This window comes from Cervus canadensis, chromosome 17, assembly GCF_019320065.1.
Source record: "Cervus canadensis isolate Bull #8, Minnesota chromosome 17, ASM1932006v1, whole genome shotgun sequence".
NCBI lineage: Eukaryota > Metazoa > Chordata > Mammalia > Artiodactyla > Cervidae > Cervus > Cervus canadensis.
Genome location: NC_057402.1, coordinates 41868591 through 41891216, shown reverse-complemented (window position 1 = coordinate 41891216; position 22626 = coordinate 41868591). Strand labels below are relative to the sequence as shown.

Below are 22626 nucleotides of genomic sequence, written 5' to 3'. Positions count from 1 at the left end.
TACTCCTGTGAGACATAGCCGTAAAAGCCAAATCACAGAAGTGATCTAATTTCTTACAGAAAGTAATTATACTAAGTTTTGTTAGTGTCTATGTATATGTTACCTGGTTTCCCAAGTGGCACTAGTGATACGGAATCCGCCTGCCAGCACAGGAGATGTGGGTTCAAGCCCTGGTCTGGGAAGATCCCCTGGAGAAGGAACGGCAACCCACTCCAGTATTCTTGCCTGGGAAATCCCATGGACACAGGAGCCTGGTAGGCTACAGTCCATGAGGTCCCAAAGAGTCGGACACGACTGAGCATGCGCACATGTATGTTACTTAGCAAATGCTTAGACGTCGTTTCTGTGTGCCAGACATCATGCCAAGTGCTTTACCTATATTAGCTTTTTTAATCCTCATGGCAATGTCATGAGGAATTTATATTATTATTATAATATAATAATATTATGGCTATTTTATAGACAGAAGACTGGGGCATAGAGAAGCTAAGTTTTGCTCAAGGGTTGTGGAAAAGTACAGACATGCACACACAATATCTGCTTTAAAAAACATTCTTGTCTTGGGAGGAAGTAAAAGGAGAAGAGGGACCATACCTTCTGCCAGGTATCTGACATAAGGGATCTTCCTTAAGCACCACAATAACTGTCAATAATGTGGGCATTTTCGTTATTTATAGATGAGGCGTCTGTAGCTTAAGGGGTGATCCATAACTTGCCTGTGGCCACAGTGACCCAAAGCATGGACACTTTGTGCACATCACAGAGTGTCCACCTGGGTCTGTGGTTTAGAGCCTGGACGGTATGATGGCTCCTGTTGCCCCTCCTCCCCTACCTGGGAAAGGGTCTGCTGGCTGCCCAGCCTCTGCCTGGGCCCCTTGAGGTGGCGAGGGCCCTGCAGGGGTGGGACTGACCCATGAGAGCCCGCTACCCCTCTTCTCAGCCCCGTGGCCAGGGCATGGCACTGACCTCTCTCTGCCCCTGCTCCCTCGTCTGTAAAATGGGCTGATTTATGCCTCTCTTGTAGGCTGGATGTAAAGCTCATGTGAAGAGATTACAATAGAGTGAGCACCTCATGTAAATCTTTTAGGTGAATCTCTGCCTGTCAGTTGTAGGTGTAAACTTAGCCCCTCCTTTTCAGATTTCCTCCCCATTTTGGTCACCATAGAGCACTGAAGAGAGTTTCCTGCTCTCTACAGTAGTTCTCATTAGTTATTGATTTTATACACAGTGAAGGTAAAAGTGAGGTCGCTCAGTCATGTCCGACTCTTTGTGACCCCATGGACTGTAGCCCACCAGGGTCCTCTGTCCATGGGATTTTCCAGGCAAGAGTACTGGAGTGCATTGCCATTTCCTCCTCCAGGGGATCTTCCCGACCCAGGGGTTGAACCTGGCTCTCCTGCATTACAGGCAGATGCTTTACAGTCTGAGCCACCAGGGAAGCCCCTAGTAAGTGTATATATGTTGATGTTTATCATCATCATTAAGCCAACCCATTCCATTGTTGGACACTCTTTTTATTAAAAAGTCATCCTCTTCCTTTGACTCATTCATTCACTGCTTCTAGCTCTCCAGCTATATATGCTTTTGAATGTGTCTTACAGTGAAACCCTTTAAAAATATTTATTTCTCTATTTGTGATCATTAAATTAACACATCTTTTGATTAATGTTAACTTAGCACAAGTTATTTGGGAAAAAATCCTAGTATATTTAAAGGTAAAAAGAGCTTTTAGGAGAAAATAAAACCCACCTGTAATTTCCACAACAAAAAATAGCCAAGTTTAACACATTGGTGTACTTGTATCTGCCTTCCAGTCTTTTTCTGCACATATAGCAAGTACACACACACACATAGCCCCGGCATCCTCTTGTGCGTGCATGCTCAGTTGCTTCAGTCATCTCTGACTCTTTGAGACTCCATGGACTGTAGCCCGCCAGGCTCCTCTGTCCATGGGATCCTCCAGGCAAGCATACAGAAGTGAGTTATGCCCTCTTCCAGGGGATCTTCCAGACCCAGAGATGGGATCCTTATACTCCTGTGGTTCCTGCATTGCAGGTGGGTTCTTTACTGCTGAGCCACCAGGGAAGTCTTTCTAATTGAATAGCATTTTCTATTCCACTTAAAACCATGCTCTGCCTTGGAGACCCTCACCTCTGACACCAGGTGAGTGAACTCTTTCTGCCCACTTTTCCTGGGTGGATGTCCTAGGAGCTTTGCTAACTTATAGTCAAATCATATGGAGAAGTTGCCAGGTTTAGGGAGCAGGTAGTCGCTTATCCAAAGAAGGCTGACAGCAGATCAGTTGGTAGATATGAATGTAGGTTATAGATGAGAGAGATGTATATTTTATATTTTTATTTGAATGTACTAAGAGTGGTTTTTAAAAGACGTTAGAGAAAAGTTTAACCTTTCAAGTGAATTTTGGTCCCATTGATTGCATGTTTTGCTTGGTTTGTTTGGTATCTAAAACACTATGTTAGTTACCACGATGGTATTTGGTAAAATGAGACATCCATTCCATGAATCAGTTAAGAAATAGGAACAGCAGCAGATTTCCTTGATGTCATAAAGTGTATTTGTCTTAAACCCACAATTATATTCAAGGACCAAGCAAGTTTACTTACCATCACCATAATCATGATCATTTTAATCATTGCTGCTTTAGAGTTTTTTTCCCCTCCCAGACACTGTTTGAGGCTCTTTATAAACATTATCCTTAATTTTTCAAGTGATCCTTTAAAGTAGATTATTATTAAGAAGTTTTTGGGTTGTAATTTGAAATCAGATATGTTTCACTGCAGAACCCCATGCATGGCCTTTCTTTTCCCAGTTACTGGTCATTATTATCAAATATCTTGGAAACTCTGGCCAATGAAATAAAGACTTGAAAAGAAATGAAACATTTAACTCTTTGAAGTGAGAAAATAGTATTATTTATAGCCCACAGGTTTGGTAAAATTATAAAATTCATGAGACTTAATGACAAATTATTAGAACAAATTTGAAAATCTGGTGAAATGGCAGGACACATGGCAATGGCCCTAGAAACTCTTTATCCAGGAATTCAGATTTTGAAAACATAATACATACACAGAACAGCAAGGGAGGGGAGGGCAGCACCTATCTTAGCTGCTGGTCAAATCAGTTGACATCACTTGTGAAGAGTTACTGCAGCACAATTGTCTTCATAGCTACTAACCAATCAGAAAGTATCTGGGAAAGGTGATCTCATTCATACTAGTAGCAATGATCATAATACACAACACAGTATCACATCTTAGTAGCATCATAAAGTAGAAATAAACCGAATGCTGGGACTTCCCTGGTGGTCCAGTCGCTAAGACTTTGAGCTCCCAATGCAGGGGGCCCAGGTTTGATTCCTGGTCAGGGAGCTAGACCCCACATGCCACAAGTAAGCATTTTCATGCTGCAACTCTAGATCCCATATGCTGCAATTAAGACCTGAAGCAGCCAAATCAATAAGTAAATAGAATGAAAGTGTTAAAGAAAAGTTAGTCATTATTTAAAAAGAAAAAAACTTACGGGAAAAAGGAAGGACTAGAATAAATGAGGTTAGGACAATTGATCTTTTCTTCTGCTGTGGACTGAATTGTATCTTCCCAAAATTCGTTTGTTGAAGCCTTAGTGCCCCAGTTGACTGTTTTGAAGATAGAGCTTATGGCAGGTAGTTAAGGTCATGAGGTCATGAGTCCAGTGCCCTAGGACTGGTGGTCTTGTAAGAAGAGAAAATGTGATGACGTGGAGGGAAGGTGGCAGTCTGTAATCCAGCAAGAGGGTTCATACTGGCAGCCAATTTGGCTGGCACCTTCACCTTGGACTTCCCATTCCCCAGACTCTGAGGAAATACATTTCTTTTGTTCAGGCCACTCAGTGTATGGTATTTTGTTATGGCAACCGGAGCTGACCAAGACGTCTTAGTTAACTCTACCTCTTAAGGCTTTGTCTAGTATTAAAAAATCTTTCAACCTAAAAAAGCTAGCAACAAATAGGAGAAAGATTGTCAAGTATTTTCAGAAAATTTGGCAAAGCTTCAGTATCTTTGTCATAAAAAACGTCTTACAACTTGATGAGAAAGAACATCTGAAACTTAGAAGAGAAATGGATATAAGATATAGGAATGCAGGAGGAGGTCCAAGAGGGAGGGGATATATGTATACCTGTGCCTGATTCACTTCACTGTACAGCAGGAACTAACGCAACATTGTGAAGCAGTTATCCTTCCATCTAAAAAAAAAAGAAAAGAAAAAGAGATCTACAAATGCAATTTACAAGAGAAAAGCAGAACTAGAATGAGCCACTTTTTCTTAGAAATGCTTCTTGAAAATGGGAAAGAAATCTAAAAGAGAGGGGATATGTGTATACATGTGAGTGATTCAGTTTGCCCTACAGCAGACACTTAACAGTGTTGTAAAGCAACTATGTTCCAATAAAAACTAATTAAAAAAGAAATGCTTTTCAAGTTGGAGAGGGGGTAGTTTTGGCCATTGTGGCTGATGAGCTGACATCCATCTGTATGTTTGGGTAGCCCTCTTTGCTGCGGATGCATTTGTGCCTCTCAGTCTTCAAATTCTGTTGATGTGTTTGCTCCCTTGCTCCTCTCCCTTTAAAGCCATGGTGCTCTGGCTTTATAGCACATGCATGTCACATGTAAAGATGGCAGCTGGCTCAGTGTACCCATCACGTGACCTTCATGAAACATACACTTTCTCCATGGTAGAAACTACTTGTGTCTACCTGCCAACTTACACTTGGCATCTTGTACCAAGCCGGGAGGGCACAAGAATATACCCAGTGGGCGTTGATGGAGGCAGGCTGGTTGTGGGCCTGTCCTCACTGGCCCTTCTTCTGGGTGGATGAAACTTAATCATGGGAAATGGTCACGAAGAATAAGATGACAGCAAGTCTGGGCCCTCCCCCTGGCCTGGCCCCTGGTCCAGGGGGCACACCTGGGCAAGTCACTGGATCTCTCTTTCCTTGCATCCCTCATCTTTCTGAAGAAAGGACTGGACTTTCCAAACTCCTCAACCCTTGCCCCATAGGCAGGGTTTTTGTGGAGCATTACAGTCCACAACTTTGTTTTCCCCACATAAAATGGGACAGATACCATCTTCTTTCCTAACTGCACATTGTCTTCCGTTTTCCGCTCCTTCCTCCTCCCCGTCAACCTCTGAGCCAGAAGGTAACTGCAGGTGGGCCTTTCCAAGTCTGCAGACACGGGTGAAGATCTCTCACAGCTTGACATGTCCTTAGTTCAAATGCAGGAACGAGGTAGTTGACTTTAAAAAACTAGAGTCACGTGAAACATTATTTGTTCAGAAAATGCGTTTTAGGAGTCTCCACATGGACTTCCCTAGTAGTTAAGTGGTTGAGAATCTGCCTGCCAATGCAGGGGTTCCTGCATGGGTTCGATCCCTGATCTAGGAAGATCCCACATGCAGCTAAGCCCATGTGCCACCACTACTGAGCCCGCCCGCCTTGGAGCCTGTGCTCTGCCGTGAGAAGCCGCACACCACAACAAAGAGTAGCCCTGCTCGCTACAACTCGAGAAAGCCTGTGAGCAGCAATGAAGACCCAGTGCAGTCCCCCTAATTAATTAATTAACGTTAATTAGAGACCTTTATGGTATCCTGGGATAGTCACAGTTAAATAAATGTCCTCCTATTAGGACTTCTCAGTCTATTTTGGGTGGACGTTGAAATCTTGGAGAAGGGAATAAGTGTGTGGCTTTTCCCCGGCCTGTATGACCACAGAACCCTTTTCTTGGAAAATCTTAAGGGCCTGATGTTCTGCGGGACTTACTTTGGGAAGTGGGGACTTTTGTTTTTGCCTGTGTTTGCACGGGCACTGAGTCAGCCTTCACTTTGAGGCCTTAAGACTTAACAAGGTTTAGCCTCCATTTCAGGAAAAAATACAAATTTCTTATCAGAAGCAGACAGATGTCAGATTATGAGGTCATTGCTGTCCGTACTGCCTAGCTGTCACAAATACAGTACAGTCACTGTCTACAGTGGAGAGGATTACATTAGTTGAAAGAAAAACCTGATAGCTCTCAAATTTTTGTAAATATAGCGGAGTGGCTAAATTAAGATTATGTCTGTTAGTACTGTGAGATTCTTCTTCAGAAGTTTCGAGGGGACTAGTTCAAGTTGACCTTAGAATATGTTTATTAAACACAATGTCTTTGGACATAACTGAGGATCAGATGCCTCTGTGGTTTCTGGGAGGAGGCAGAGAGCTGTAACTTCTGAGCATCACCAGCATTCCTTCACTAACAAGGGTCCAGATTTTCATATTTATCCAAGACTGTCTTTCTGAAATACATTTTTGTAGACTCTTGCTTCCCTTCTGCCCTGGATAAGAGTCCGGCTGAGAAAATCGAGCCCTGTGCAAGTCATTCCCAAGAGCAATAAACAGAATCAGAGAGGCCACTGGAGGATTTCTCTTGCCATTTAATGGTCTGAGGACAGGGCGTCTGAGTTCACGAACTCGAAGCAAAGTGGGAAGGAGAAATTCTTTAACTGTGGTTTCTTTGAAATGTAGAATGCTCATCATTGCCTTAACAAGCTTCCAAAAGTTTCTAGCTCGTAAGAAATAATATATTATGGTAATGAAGAACAGGGAAGGCACTCTCATCTAATGACAGGCCTACTTATGCTTTAAATTAATCTGCCTTGGAAGGCCTGGCTGTGGAGAGCCGCCATCACTGGCTTACCGTGCAGCCTGTTGTCGTTGTTCAGTCTCTGAGTTGTGTCTGACTCTTTGCGAGCCCAGAGACTGCAGCACGCCAGGCATCCCTGTCCTTCACTATCTCCCGGAGCTTGCTCAAACTCATGTCCATTGAGTCGATGATGCCATCCAACCATCTCATCCTTTGTTGCCCACTTCTCCTCCTGCCCCCAATCTTTCTCAGCATCAGGGTCTTTCTAATGAGTTTACATCAGGTGGCCAAAGTATTGGAGTTTCAGTTTCAGCATCAGTCCTCCCAATGAATATTCAGGGTTGAGTTCCTTTAGGACTAATTGGTTGGATCTCCTTGCAGTCCAAGGGACTCTCAAGAGTCTTCTCTGGCACCACAACTCAAAAGCATCAGTTTTTCGGTGCTCAACCTTCTTTATGGTCCAGTTCTCCCATCCATACATCCCTACTGGAAAAACCATAGGTTTGATGATATGGACCTTTGTCAGCAAAGAGATGTCTCTGCTTGTTAATACACTGTCTAAGTTTGTCATAGTTTTCCTTTCTTGTGGCCTGAGGGGGTGTTTTTAAGGCCCTGGGACCTCACAGTCCTCATCATGAATGGAGGGCCAGGAAGGGCTCTATAGTCAGGGATTCTGAGTCCAAATTTAAGTGGGGAGCAGACTTTCTGCTTGAACACAGATGCCCAGGGTGAGGTCGGAGCATTTGTGATGCTGCTGCAGGAGACTGGCTCTCCAGGTTTGCCCCAGTGGGCTACCAGTATTTGGGACCAACAGTGGTTCTTTCCCTGTAGCTTTTGCCATGTGCCTGAACTCCTGAACACCTTACCTGCCTCCAGGGGACAGGAAACAAGAGTTCTTTATGAATGCTGTTAGCTATGAGAATTTTTTTTTTTAACCACCGAAACTAAATACAGGTGTGCTGCCTGGGATGTTGTTTTCCAGAGGAGAAAGGCAGAGCCCAGACTAGGGAAGGGCTCAGTAGGATCACATGACTAAGGAAGGGCCAGGACCCAGGTCCCCCGGTTCTCCTCCCAGGTGGTGCTTTTGGTCAGCCGGACAATTTTTCTGCTCATCCCTGGACTTCTCTGTCATTAACAAAACCTCTCCTCTTTGCCGAATTACAGAAATGGCTTCAGACATCCCTGGCTCAGTGACGTTGCCCGTCGCCCCCATGGCGGCCACTGGACAGGTGAGGATGGCGGGGGCCATGCCCGCCCGAGGAGGAAAGCGGCGATCCGGGTAAGCCCCCTCGGCGTTTCTGGGAACTGCGTTGGATATGCGTTGCACAACATTCTTGACCTGTTAGGAAAATATTGTCTCTCCCTGTCCCAGAGAGTAAGAGCTCAGCAGTTTGCATCCTGTTTATTAGATTCCGCGGGATTCCTAACCAGGCATGTGATTGCCTCTAAGTGTTTTCGGGCCTCGGCACCCAGCTGGGGACTTCTGTTTGCTTGTCCTTGCTGTGCGAACGGCTCTGTGGTCCTGCTGGGCCTCGCTCCTGCTGGGCCACCTCTCTCAGGGAGGGGGCTCACCCATCCCTCTGCCTGAGCCCCCCAGCCAGAGGCAGCCCTGAGGGTCGAGCTTCAGCTCCTGTGGGCAGCAAGGATCCCGCTGGTGCTTTCTGTTCTTTGCTCTGGCTACCAGTCTTTGCCAGGTGCTGTGCAGGAATTCCTCTCAAAAAAAAAAAAAAAAAAAAAAACTGGCTCTAGTCCCGCACCTAAAGGCTGGGCAGCTTCCATTGTAACCTACTCTGCCCGTAATGTTGGTAAGAGTGATGAGTTCTGATGGGACCAGAAAGACCATCACTCTTGAGCCAATGGAACCCAAAACAGCATCTACTCATGATGTCCCACATCTGTGACTGAGCGCAGGCCTCAGAAACAAATCAGCCATCACAGATCCCTGAAGGAAGAACACAGTCGACATTGTCAGACTCTTGTTTATCAACCAACTCCTTTTCTTCATTGGATCAACTTCATTTTCAATGAAATATTTGATATACAAAGTTTCTCACGTAGAGTCAGTTTGTCCTGTGAATGCATTTTCCCATAACACAGGTTCTCCCCGGGAAGACAAGGCTCCTCATTTGTAAAATGGTCGAGCATTTTAAACCCGAGAGTCTCCTCTTAACCAATGCGATTCTTAAAGGTGCCTGGACTGGCCCCAACAGGCGTGGAGGTGAGGGGCAGGTGCGTTTTGAGGATCTAGAATGAAATAGGGTAGGATGAAAAAGCGCCTTCAGCGTTATCATTTCAGATGGTGAGAAGACTGCTGCCTGTGTGCTGGTCTTCAAAAGAGAGGCTAAGATTTTGGTGATTACGGAGGGGGTTATGGAGCCTGGTTCCCCACCTTCCCTTGGTTCAGCTCCCTCCCACCCCTAAATGCCCCCAGGGTGCTGATGCAGCCAGAGTTCCATCTTGACAGTGGGACCCATGGAGCTGTTGCGAGCAGTGGGGGGTTGCGAGCAGTAAGCCTGCCTCCGGGGCTTACTGCAAACCCAGATATCCTCCTTTAACCAGCTCTTCTTTCTAACTAGATGCTAAGCTCAGTGGAATCTGGGTTGTTAAAAGAATGCACTTCCTGTCAACATATCAACTTACTGCATGTTTTTTTTTTTTAAAGAATCCAGGTCTTTTAAAAATTATTTTAAATGCCTATGCTCTCTCACGTCCATTCCCTGGGGACAGAGCCTCAGTGCGGGCCCAGTCCTTTTTAAGAAGCCGGCACAGGACTCTCTGATGCCGGAAGGTAGGGCTGGGCCAGCACCAGGGACAGGCAGAGAGGGAAGTGGTCTCTGAGAGACTCTGCCCGGAGTCTGTGCCACCTCCCACCCCCTGCCCCCACAGGCTGTGTGCTAGGCTTCAGCGAGCGGAGGCTCCTCCTCTCCTCCGCCGCCGAGTTCCTGGCCCCAGCCTGACGTCTGGACCCTGACTTCCGCTGGCTCCCTGACTGATGATCGGACAGTGGACTCAGGCGTCTTTGTGAAGGAGTCCTCCCAGCTGCCCCTTTCCCTCCCAGATCACATATACTCAGTGTGACTCTGGAGGTGGAGGGGGACCGTGGTAGGGGGAGACTGGGACACAGCCTAGAGCAGGGGTCCCCAGCCAGCTGGGTCCCCCACGGTACTGCTCCATGACCTATTAGGACCTGGGCTGCATAGCAGGAGGTGAGCTGCAGCAAGCAATACTTGCAGCCGCTCCACATCACTCGCGTCACCACCTGAACTCTGCCTCCTGTTGGGTCGGTGGTGGCATTAGATTCTCATAGGAGCTCAAACTCCACAGTGAACTGCACATGCGAGGGATCTGGGTTGCCTCGCTCCTTGTGAGAATCATCCCGAAACCTTCCCCCCCCACCCCATTGGCGGAAAAACTGTCTTCCATGAAACCGGTCCCCAGTGCCAAAAACGTTGGGGAGTGCTGGCCTAGAGTTCTGCTCCACTTAGAACCAAGGAAGCCCAACGCCAAGCAAAGGAACCAGAGGTTCAAGGGGATGAGCAACGATTTTCTGACACACCCTCCCAACCAGGAGAAGGAGGGCACACACCCCCAGAGGCAGATCAGGGAACCAGCCGCCTCCCGGAGGCCTGTCCTTCATTTTCTTCATTCTTAGAGCCCTGCACCTGCCTCCATTTCCCGCTTCAGAGGGAGCAGCCAGAAAACTGTGCTTCCTTCTGCTAAGGCCCTGGGCCTCACGGGGGGAGCTCTGTGTCTCAGCAAAGAAACCTCCCTTTTCACAGGGTGGTTTCCAGAGTAATTCTTACATCTGATATCTTTACACGTTTTGCTGAAATTCTGTGATGGAGGCCATCAATGTTGTAGAGTTGCCACAGCAGTGATAGGCTCTTCTGCTTTCAGCCCCCATGCTTGTACAAAGGAGACCCCGATGGAAGTCATGTTCCTCAAATAGCAGGTCACCCCACTCAGGGTCCCCGCCCGTGAACTGTGGCACATTTACACACGCTTCCCCACCCTTGCCACCTTGCCCCTCCTCCTCCTTCTCTCCTAGAGTGTTTGGCACAGTTGGAGACACGGGGCGGGGGGGCGGCGTGGGAGAAGGAGAGAGGAGAGGTGGGCTGTGTTGTTGTTCAGTCGCTCAATCGTGTCCAACTCCTTGTGATCCCAGGGACTGTGGCACACCAGGCTTCTCTGTCCTTCACTGTCTCCCGGAGTTTGCCCAAACATGTCCAGTATTCTTGCCTGAAAAGTCCCATGGACAGAGGAGCCAGATGGGCTACAGTCCATGGGGTTGCAGAGAGTTGGACATGACTAACATGACTTAGCATATTAGCACACATATCCATTGAGTTGGTAATGTCATCCAACCATCTCATCCTCTGTTACCCCCTTCTCCTTCTGCCTTCAATCTTTCCCAGCATCAAGGTCTTTTCCAGTGAGTTGTCTCTTCACATCAGGTGGCCAAAGTCTTGGAGCTTCAGCTTCAGCGTCAGTCCTTCCAATGAATATTTAGGGTTGATTTTCTTTAGGATTGACTGGTTTGATCTCCTTGCTGTCCAAGAGGTGGGCTGTGGCGGGTAGAAAGTTCCTTCCTCCCGCTCCTCTTCCCTGCCCAGGTCTTCCCACTCTGACTTGGTTATTCTGGTGGAGGAACTTGTCCCAATTCCCAGGATAACTACCCAGCCCTGGGGTTTCAGAGCCAAGTAGAACTGACCCCTAGCGGGTTTGGCTCCCCTGGCCACATGCCTGGCCCAGTGCCGGGGATCCTCTGGCCCGAATGTTCCTTCCACTCCCTGACAGCCTCCCCAGTACACGTCTTAGCAAGCTGCGTGCTCTGCGGGCAGTGGGGACACAAGGTGAAGGTTCAGAAGTTTCAGATTCTTTGCAAAGTGATTCCACATGTGTGGGAGAAGGAAGCAGAAGCCAGTCACCTGGGCTGCATTTTTGTAGAGCGCTCCCTGATCCCGGTGAGGGGGTGGGACGGGGCTGGGGGCACCCAGGGGGCACACCGGGCTCTTTCCAAAGACAGGGGAGTGGGCTGTCATTAGGTTGTGCCCGCTCCAGAGTCAGCCCCTGTTGGGAAGGGGAGCTAAGGGTGGTGGGGACCAGGAGTCCTAGCCCCTTCCCGCTGCCTTGGAGTCAGATGCGGGCTTCTAAAGCATCATCATTGAGGGGAACGATTTCCAAATCGTGTGCAGCCAGTACACCGGCGTCTCCCTGCAGTGTAAGCCCATGGCTGCTGGAATGTGGTGAAATAAAAGGCATGTTACGTAAGTACATGTTTTGCTTGGTTCGGATTTATGCAGTAGTGATGTTGTCATCTGGCATTTGCTGGCACCCATGTCCCTTCTTCACCTTTTGTCAATAGCAGCTTTGAGCTGGCCCAGGGTTGCTCCTTTACTGAGCTCTACAACCAGCCTAGCGGGCACAGCCTCTCATCTTTTCTCATAAGAACAAAAGTGGATTCTTTGATGACTCACAGTGGATGATGCATTATTATTATTATTACACAATCGCTGTGAGGCAGATTCACATTGCTCACTGTGAACCAGATGCAAGCTCAAAAGTGCCTTTCATGACTTTTTATTGAGGGTAGAAATCATGCAACAGGAAAGTGAGGCAAAAGGCATTTTCAGCCCACCTTTGGAGGACTCTTGTATCATCCACTGATGGTACCGAATTCTTCAAAGTGAACACAGTAGGACTTAAAAGTCATATTTTGATCTCTGTCCTTTATTATCCAGATGCTGTGGTATAATAGAGATACATAAAAGACGTAAAACAAAGGATGATTTACTTGGAGGTTTTATAGCAGGAGAAATAAACAGAACTATTGGAGTCATATTTAAAGTGGAGTATCTGAATTGGTGACAGAAGACCCAAAGACAGGGTCTTGGCAAGGAGTCTTCCAAAAGATCCTTCTGTCCTCATAAGTTGCAATTTTTCTGTGTGGCTGATGAGCAGTGAGTCGTTTTGGGGTCAAGTGAGTTACCCTGAGGATCTGAACAGTCCTTTGTGTCCTGTTTTCTCTCCTGAGTTCACCCCGACACGATACATTTCACAATTCCTACATGTGATCGCAGCTCATATGTGATCACACACCTGCATGGGTAGAAAGGTACAGATTGGTGGTCCCTGAATTTCCATAGAGAAGTCCTGCTTCCTGTTTTCAGCAGACTTCAGAAAACTGCCTCCAGAGCCTGGCACTCCGTCTCTTACACTCTGCTTGATTGAGTTGACGTGGTCCAGACTGGGACTGTTTACCGTAAAGCTCTCCTCTCTACCCGTCTGCCGCTTGAGGATGGGGTAAAGAATTGAGCTGTCCTTATGAAAACGAGGGTGATGAATAGTCCTGATTGGCCTGGGGCTTCCCCGGTTTCAGCACTGAAGTCCTGTACCCCCACGGATCCCCTCCTTCTGGGAAAATCAGGACAATTGGTCACCCTCAATACTCCAAAGATCCTGCAGGCTGAGGAGGGACAGCTATCTAAAAAATTGCATCTTGCAGGAGTCAGATGATCACACTCCTATCAACTGGAGCTGAAAGGCATTTTAAAGATAACTGATCATCTCACAGCCACTTGAGGTTTTTCTAAATGCTTGCATAAATCCATTGGAATTCTGAAAATGCGATTTCTTTTTCTCAACAACTGAGCTGTTTTTGACAGCCCAAGGGTGTTAAGTAACCTTTCTGTCTGCAGCAAAGTCGCTCTTATGCATGATTAACACTAGGTGGCAGTGTGGTTCCGCAGTGCTGCAGGAACCCAGAGACAGGCTTTTTGGTGCTTTCTTCTCCCAGATGTAATTTTCAGGAAAGGTGAGGCCAGGCCTTAGTAGCTAAGAAGCATATTGATGACTTTCCTTCGTTTAGAAAGTTGTGCATTCAGCCTTAATTTTCCCACAACGTAGACAACTCTGCTGCTGCTGTCTGGTACCCCGTTACCCAGTCTGCATTGTGGGGGGTCCCTGTCTCTCTCTCCCAGGGATGTTTTAATTCTGTTTTTCCTTTCTTATAATTTTCTTCCCTGCCTCCCCTCCTCTTTGTGCACAAGTATTTTTGCTATCGTTACCGTCGTCTCTCCAGTTATATATATAACCCCTTTCGTTCCTTTATTCTGAATGCAAGCCCTCATGTCTGGAAACTGGGGGTTCTAAATGGGCATAAATCCCATCGGGTCATCTCAGATCAGAACTCTGGTCACACTGCTCATGAAACAAGATAAAAATAAACAAATGATTGTAAAAAAGACAGTGTTCCTTTGCCCTGTGTCATCCCAGTCCTGTGGTTTCCCAAGTAACCCCAAGGCCTCGAGAGTTTACCTCTTTAGGGGGCTCGCCCATGTGCTTGTGGAGTGATAGCTCTTCTCTTGAAAGTTGGCCTGGGAGCCTTGAGCCCTCCCCACATTACCACTACCCCCTGCGCCCCAGCCTGAGAGCTGAGGATGGGGTCATATCCCCCATGAGGCCAGCAGCTGTGGCACCTATAGTGTGGTCCTGGAGCACACCCGCCGTTCTTGTGGCAAGCTCCTGGCCACCAAGCAGGCTGGACTCCCTTCTGCCTGGAGTCCAGCGGAACTGTGTCCTACTCAATCCATCAGGTCCCCTGAGAACAAGATGGGGAGTGCAGAATGCCCGAGATGTTCTTCCCCAAGGAAGCCCACTCCCAGAGAATGTCCAGGAGAGTCAAAACATCTGTACTGTTTTTATTTTGTTCCTGAAGACTCTGTACACCTCGTACTAATTAACTGTTCTGCCCTAACATCTTCAAGGAGTAAAATTAATTGACATTAGAGAGGGCTGCTTTGTTGTTTTTCTTTTATTGAGAAGGAGAGTTTGGGATATCAGCTAAACAAATATCAGTCAAAACTTTTTGTTCTGTGTTTGTTTGGAGAGACCCAGTAAAGTGGGAATCCGAGTATGTCTTGGGTGAGTTTCAATAAGCAGACGGCCACTCTGACTAGCTCAGGCACCAAACAACTGTATCTCCTCCCACGTCCATTGACTTGGACCCAGAGTTTATAGGGTAATGGCCTTAAATGCCTTTTTCACTTAGACTCATCGAGGCCAGCCAAGTCGTCACATGGCACAACCAGCAGTATGTCTTCTTTGCCTCTAAAGCTTCTTGTTTCCCAAGCTCCCTGGAGCTCTCTTCATCTGTTAATATACCACTAGATAGTCAAAGGAGGAAGTCCAGTGTTGACACATGACGTAGAGGGGTGCAGGTGTCCCCAAAGACAGTGGGAGATAAGAGATGTTGATTTTTCCAGCACGGCAGCCTGTAAAGTGTTCTTGAAGGGTCGAGTCAGTATTTCAGCACTTTGCAGAAGCCCTCAACCATGTGATTAATAACGCTGGTACCGTAGACCTTTCATTTTGTCTTTTCTTGTCCCAAACCTGTTTGAGGACTGTGTGGAGATACTGTTTATTGCACTGTCAAGGGCTGGGATTGTTGGAGAGCAGTCTGACCAAATCAACCCCCCTCTGAGCCAACAGCTCATGTGTCCAGTTAAATGTTCTACTTCTAACGAATGTTCACTTGTGAACTTGACTTTTCCAGAATGGACTTTGATGATGAAGATGGCGAAGGTCCCAGCAAGTTTTCAAGGTGAGTTTCCTTTATGTTCCCTAGATTTAAAGAAGCCCAAACAGCCAGTTATCACCTTGTTGGAATGTACAGGGGTTTGAATGTCTTTCATCACTGAAGAAAACCATTGCCTGTTACATGGCATGGGAGGGGAGTTTGGGGGAGAATGGATACGTGTATATGTATGGCTGAGTCCCTTCACTGTGCACCTAAAACTCACAAGGTTGTTAAATGGCTGTACTCCAATACAACATAGTTTTAAAACCTTTAAAAAAAGAAGAAAAAAGCCATTGCCTGTAGCTTGATGGCCTTGTCCTTCATTCTGTGCTCATATTTGGCTCAGGGACAGGTCACTCTTAGCAAAACCTGCTATATCCCAGCCTAGATTTTCAAAAGTTAAGTATTAACAAGTGACTAACTCTCTTAGCTTTTTAAATTAAACAGACTGCCAGTTTTAATGGATCCCTTTTTAAAATACAGGCCTAAAGTTCAAGTTTAGAAAAACAATCAAGATAAAGCCTCTTTTTCTACCATGGGAAATAAGGAGAAATATAAGAAACCTGGGTGGCCCTGTTCTGGATGCAGAATACTGGACCTTAAGTTCCTAAGAGCTACATCACTCACTGGCCACATGACAGCATCTCTAACTAGGCTCTGCAGGGCTGTCTGGAGTGCAGACTGCCTTCCAGAAGGATGCTAGCCTATGGGTGCTGTGATGGTAGGTGCGTCACTTACATGAAGGATGAGGCGTGCCCAGTCCCATGGCTCTTTATTATTATTATTATTATCTTGTTTTAAGTTACGGGAGGAAGTTTGGCAATGTTGAGAAAAAGAGCAAAGATCATTCCTTCAATTTTAGCAAACTTCCCATCTGGAAGGACCTGCCTTGACATTCCTCCCCCCGCCACCCCCCACTGCCCAAGAATTCCTAATTCTTGGTTGCTGATGAATTTGAAAACCTGCCCTGAGTGATGGGTACCTTTCTCTGGTATGCACAGCCCACAGTTTGGACTGACAGCCTCGGTTATTTTATAAAAGCTTTTGAGGACTTTCCCGGCGGTCCAGTGGCTAAAACTTCGCCTTCCAATGCAGGGGGTGTGGGTTCGATCACTGTTCAGGGAGCTAAGATCCCACATGCCTCATGGTCAAAAAACCAAAACATAAAACAGAAGCAGTATTGTAACAGATTCAATAAAAGCTTTAAAAATGGCCCACATTAAAAAAAAAAAAAAGCAAAAAACTTTAAATGTTTAGAAGAATGATGTCTGTATTGAACTCTGTACCCATGACCTCCCCCAGTTTGCTCATTCCCACGGAAGTTACTTTTGGTCGGGTTCCTTTTACCCGTATTATAGGTGTGAATCCTTTCCCCAAACCCAAGAGGAACAGGCATCTAGTTCCTATTCCTGGGCCCGGACTCTCCAGGTCCATTGAAAGTCTCAACCTTGATTCACTTTCCTCCCCGAGAACTCTTGAGTTCCATCCTCCCCTCAGTTCCCGTGAGACAGGAGCGAGGAGGTGGAACCCTCTTTGATCTCGGATGACCCTTCTAATCAAATCAAGATACAGGTTTCAACAACAAGAGCATGTATTATTTTCCCCTGGGTGCAGACAGAACCCAAGGGACGTCCACCTCTTTCTTAGGATACAAATGAATAGCAGGGAGCACTGTGTTCCTGAAAGGAAGCTGGCCTGGGAAATAAGGGCACATGTCACCCCAGGTTGGTTTGTGCTAGCCTTACACAGCTTCCCTTTGTGAGGAAACAAAGCCTTGTGATTCCTCTGGATCAGAATTCCCCTGGAGATAACGTTCCATAGCATGTTGACCTTAGGAAGTGACAGTTCCTGGGTCTCAGAACAGAAGGAGGAAGAGAGAGATGAGGAGTGACATTTGTTTGACATGGAAGATCAGTGTCAGTGATGAAATAACAGTGCAGGGACACAGAGAACTCATTGTCTGAGGTCCCTCCAGGAAGAAACAGAAACCCTAGACTCTGTGCTGTAAGCCTGCCCTTGAGTCAGGTTGTACATAAGTCAGGGTTCAAACCTGGGCTTCTGTGAGCCACATCCTCCCCCCTCCCCACACATTAAAAATAAGAGGGAAAGATGGGGCGAGCTAACAACATAGGCTGGTGCTGGCGGGAGCCTGGGGCCGCTTCAGTCTGTCGGCAGAAGGGTTGATGGACCCATCGGCTGCTGGGGACATCTGAGCTGCTCCCAGCTGGGGAGACCACTGAGTCCACCCCTCCCTTCGCTTTGCCAGCTGCACTGGCCACCATCCAGAGGCAGGCCAGAGAGACTGCTGCAGGCTGTCTCCCTTGGTGGCAGGCATGGCATGCCTTGGGGCGGCTTCTGTTTCCTGCTCCTTGTTCACAGTCAGCCGAGGGAGCCCTCAGGCCAGGTGTTGGAAGAGAGAGGGGCTGAGAGGCAGGCGTCTCGCCAGCAATTTGCTGTCTCAGAACCCAGCCAGTGCACTAGACCATGGTTTCTGTCACCCTGAGCTACCCTGGTGGCTCAGACGGTAAAGATCCCCCCTGCAGTGCACGAGTCACAGGACATGGGTTTGATCCCTGGGTCCAGAAGATCCCCCACAGGAGGGCATAGCAACCCACTGCAGTATTCTTGCCTGGAGAATCCCATGGACAGAGGGGTCTGGTGGGCTACAGTCCATGGGGTCACAAAGATTCAGACACGACTGCGCAACTGACACTTCACTTCTTTACATCACCCTGATGTGTGCAGCCAGCTTTCCCAGCTTCTCTTGACTGTGGTCCCAAATTCAAATGTCCCACCTGACATCAGGCGTTGTGTCTCAATTTCGGATTTGGGGAATATGGTCACAGTCACATAGGAGGTACATTGTGGCCAATTAGGTTTGCTTCCTATGTTCTCACAGCAGGTCTCAAATATTAAGCTGCTTACAGCTGGCTGCCTGATCACACAGATGTGCACACATGCATTTTTTAATAGATAAAAGAAGATTTATTTATATATGTGTGTGTGCTAAGTCTCTTCAGTCATGTCGGACTCTGCGACCCCATGGCTATAGCACTTAAGGCTCCTCTGTCCATGGGATTCTCCGGGCAAGAATACTAGAGTGAGTTGCCATTTCCTCCCCCAGGGGATCTTTGCAACCCAGGAATTGAATCCTTGTCTCTTGTCTATTGCGTTGGCAGGTAGGTTCTTTACCACTAGTGCCACCTGGGAAGCCCTTATAAATATATACATGTATATATATCCCCTGCCTTGGGCTTGATCCAAAAAATACTGATGGTGGCTTAAAAAGGGATTGCAAAAAGTTTTTTTAAAGATTTATTTATTTTATTTGGCTGTGTTGGGTCTTCACTGCTGTGGCAGGCTTTTCTAGTTGCAGCCAGTGGGGACTACTCTGTAGTTGTGATGCGTGGGCTTCTCATTGTGGTGGTTTTTCTTGTTGCCACCACCACAAGAGAAGGGCTTGTGGGCTCTAGGCATGCAGGCTTCAGTAGTTGTGGTGCATGGGTTTAGTTGCTCTGAGGCATGTGGGATCTCTGCAGACCAGGGATTGAACCTGTGTCCCCTGTGTTGGCAGGCGGATTCTTAACCATTGTACCACCAGGGCAACCCCATAGTAACTTTTTGAAAAATGTTCAAATTCTTAAGTATATTACTCTTCCCCTAGAGCTGGCTGCTTCCAAACTTAATATTTTGCATGTTTTCTCTCTATTGCTTGGTGACTATATTTGCTTCTCCTTTCTGCAGTTGTCGTCTTACAGCTGATTTTTGCTGATTTGTCAACAGATGTTTTACTTTCTATTTCGCCAGTTCTGGAGGAAATGTGTAGGGGTACTCAGCTGCTGTGCACATGTCCACACCTGTGCACACGAAAGGGCGCACACACCTGGTGCCAGGGCCAGAAATGCCCGAGACTTGCTTCACCGTCCTCAGGTCTCAGGCTTCCCTCCCACATGCTGGTAATGCTGCTCTGGGGGCTGGGACATGCAGGACAGGGCTCTGCTGACCAAGGTGCTCCCTTCCCCACACACAAAGTCACGGGCAACCTGGGGACAGAAGCTGGTCTGCAGGGGCCAAGGAGTAGACTGGGGATGAGGAACCGAAGACCAGAGGGGACAGTTTATTGAGCAGTTTGTTGTTCAGTCACTCAGTGGTTTCCGACTCTTTGTGACCCCATGCACTATAGCCCACCAGGCTCCTCTGTCCACAGGATTTCCCAGGCAAGTATACTGGAGTGGGTTGGCATTTCCTCCTCCAGGGGATCTTCCCAACCCAGGGATCAAACCCGTGTTTCCTGTGGCTCTTGTATTGGCAGGCAGATTCTTTACTGCTGGGCCACCTGTATTGTGTAGTGGTCATTAAAACAGAAGAGTGGACACATGAAATAGAGATGTTCTTAAATGTTGGTTTTTTTTTTAAATTTTTTAATTTTTGGCTCTGCTGGGTCTTCCTTGTGGTGCCCAGGCTTCTCTAGTTGTGTCACATGGGCTTTAGTTGCCCCACGGCATGTGGGATCTTAGTTCCCCGACCAGGGCTCAAACCCTAGTCCCCTGCATTGGAAAGCGGATTCTCAACCACTGGACCACCAGGGAAGTCTCTAAATTTGGAGTTTATATCTTAGGAACACCCAAGTGCTCACTCCCAAACCTTTCATTTTTGTTGCTATGTGCTATCACCCTGATTTTTTGCTGCGTTCTTACTCATTCTGCATCCTTTCTCAGAAGACTCAGAAGGTCTTGGAAGGAGTTCTCATACCTGTTGCTCTGAATTTATTTATAGTGCATGGGGCCGTTTACAAACCTGGAATCAAAAGACCTGGATGGGTTTTATTAGCCTCTCTTCCACCCCTTCCTTCACCCTTCACCTTTTGAGGACCGTCTCTGAGCTTCCCTGTGTTCCACCTTTAATCTGTATGACTTTCAACTGTTCCCTCGGACATGGTCGAACCCGGTTGCATTAGTTCCTAAGGAGTTGTGATATTTTGCAGGGTTTCGCAAGTGAACTGCCAACATTATCTAAAAGTAAAGCTATCCACGATAGGAAGATTTTCACAGAATTTTTTTCCTTTTTCTTTTTTATTTTTCATTTATTTTTATTAGTTGGAGGCTAATTACTTTACAATATTGTAGTGGGTTTTGTCATACATTGACATGAATCAGCCATGGTTTTACATGTATTCCCCATCCCGATCCCTTTTTTTCCTTTTTCATCACACCCATTTTGACATTTTCCTCTTGGTTTTGTGCAGTATTTATGCTTGTGGGCATTTTTTTTTTTCTGTCTCTCTGGGTTGTAATGGTATTTTCATCTTTTCCCCTGAATTTACCACCCTCTTTTATTTAGAGCTCTGACCATCATAACCCCATTGATAAGGGGGAAACATGCAATGTGGGTGTGTCCTTTATTTTCTTCCCGGCAGAAAAAAGAACAAGATTGTCATTTCACAGAATTCTCAGTGTGCATCTTAGCTTAGAGAGCCAGGCGTTTTGTTTCACGGTGGAGGATGTTCAGAGTACTTCTGATGCAGAGAGGACGGCCAGGAGGGACCAAGGATTACCCTCATCTTATCAGTCACCTTGTGGGGGACACCCTGACTTGGCCGTGTGGACTGTGTTTAGAGTAAGGAGAATTTCAGCTGAGCCTTTGACACTGCCGAGTAAACACCCTTGTGAGCACTCTCAGCCTTTCCAGACGCTCTCCCTGCCTCGACAGCCTTCGTTCCTTTTATTTTTTACTGTGATTTTTTCTTTCCTTTTTAAATTGGATGTAGTTGCTATGCAGTGTCGCGTTCGTTTCTGCTGGACAGCACAGTGAGTCACTGTACGTCTCTGCCTCCTATTTGGATTTCCTTCCCACTTCAGTCACCACAGAGCCCTGAGTAGAGAGGTCCCTGAGCTGTGCAGTAGGTCCTCCTTAGTTATCTGTTTTATACACAGTATCAGTAGTGTATGTGTGTCAATCCCAATTTCCCAGTTCATCCCACTCCCCTCCTCCCTTGGTAATTAACAAACTTGGTAAGTTTGTTCTCTGCATCTGTGACTTGAATTCTGCCTTGCAAGTAAGTTCATCTCTACCATCTTTCTAGATTTCACTTGTAAGCAGTATTAGAGAACCAGCCTGTCAATGCAGGAGATGTAGGAGATGTGGGTTTGATTTCCGAGTTGGGACAATTCCGTGGAGGAGGGCACGGCAGCCCACTCCAGCATTCTTGCCTGGAGAATCCCCATGAACAGAGGAGCCTGGATGGCTGCAGTCCGTAGGGTCACAAAGAATCGGACATGACTGAGCGACTTTGCAAGCACATACAGTGTTTGTGTTTCTCTTTCTGACTCTCTTCGCCCTGTATGACAGCCTCTAGGTCCGTCCCTGTCTGCAGATAGTACAGTTCTGTTCCTTTTCATGGCTGAGTAGGCCCGCTCTGGTGTTCTTGCCCGGAGAATCCCAGGAATGGGAGAGCCTGCTGGGCTGCCGTCTAACTCCAGTGTTCTTGCCTGGAGAATCCCAGGGACGGGAGAGCCTGCTGGGCTGCCGTCTAACTCCAGTGTTCTTGCCTGGAGAATCCCAGGGACGGGAGAGCCTGCTGGGCTGCCGTCTATGGGGTCGCACAGAGTCCGACACAACTGAAGTGACTTAGCAGCAGCAGCAGCAGTATTCCATTGTATGTAGGTACCACATCTTCTTTATCCGTTCCTCTGTTGATGGACATTTAGGTTGCTTCCATTTCCTGGCTATTGTAAATAGTGTTGCAATGAACATCAGGGTGCGTATGTCCTTTAGAATTATGGTTTTCTCCAAGTGTATGTCCAGGAGTGGTACCACTGGGTCATATAGTACCTCTGTTGTTAGTTTTTTAAGGAACCTCCATACTGTTCTCCATAGTGGCTTTGTCAGCCTTAGTTCTTATGAACCAGAGAGGTCTGGCAGAGAACTTGGGTAGAACCTACGCAGTGTAGCCTGTGACGAACCAAATTACCAGGGGAGATAGCTTGAGACAGTCTTGTCGTTTCGGTGGGTTGGGGCTGAGATTAGGGCTGGAAGCTGTGGGATTAATGCTATGTCGCGTGGAGACAGTCCTCTGCCATCAGGCCTGTCTGGATCAGTGACCTCTTCATAGCTGTTTGGCTCTCATGTCATTGGCTTCAATTCTGATGTCCTTCTCTCCTTGTTCAGTGACCCCAGCTCCTTCTGTTCTCCTGCAGAGATTAACCTTGATGTGAAGTGGCCCGCGTATCCTGCACTGCAGGCGACTTCCTTACCCTCTGAGCCACTGGGGAAGCCAACGGTCCTGGATAGCCCCAGGCTTTGTGGGGAAGAGGGGATCATTTCTGGAGGCCTAAGTAGCCCCAAGCTGTGTCTGTAGAAGCTACCACGC

At 47.1% G+C, this 22626-nt stretch overlaps 1 protein-coding gene across 10 annotated transcripts in view; it reads left to right on the top strand.

Moving 5' to 3' along the window:
• Window positions 1-22626, top strand: part of ARNT2 (aryl hydrocarbon receptor nuclear translocator 2) — a 181788-nt gene that overhangs the window by 26413 nt on the left and 132749 nt on the right. For all 10 annotated transcript variants that reach the window (XM_043489619.1, XM_043489621.1, XM_043489622.1 and 7 more), the window contains 2 exons: window positions 7844-7958; window positions 15234-15281. In XM_043489619.1, coding sequence (XP_043345554.1) covers window positions 7846-7958; window positions 15234-15281 — 161 coding nt within the window. In that variant the 5' untranslated portion in view covers window positions 7844-7845. The remainder of the gene's footprint in view (window positions 1-7843; window positions 7959-15233; window positions 15282-22626) is intronic.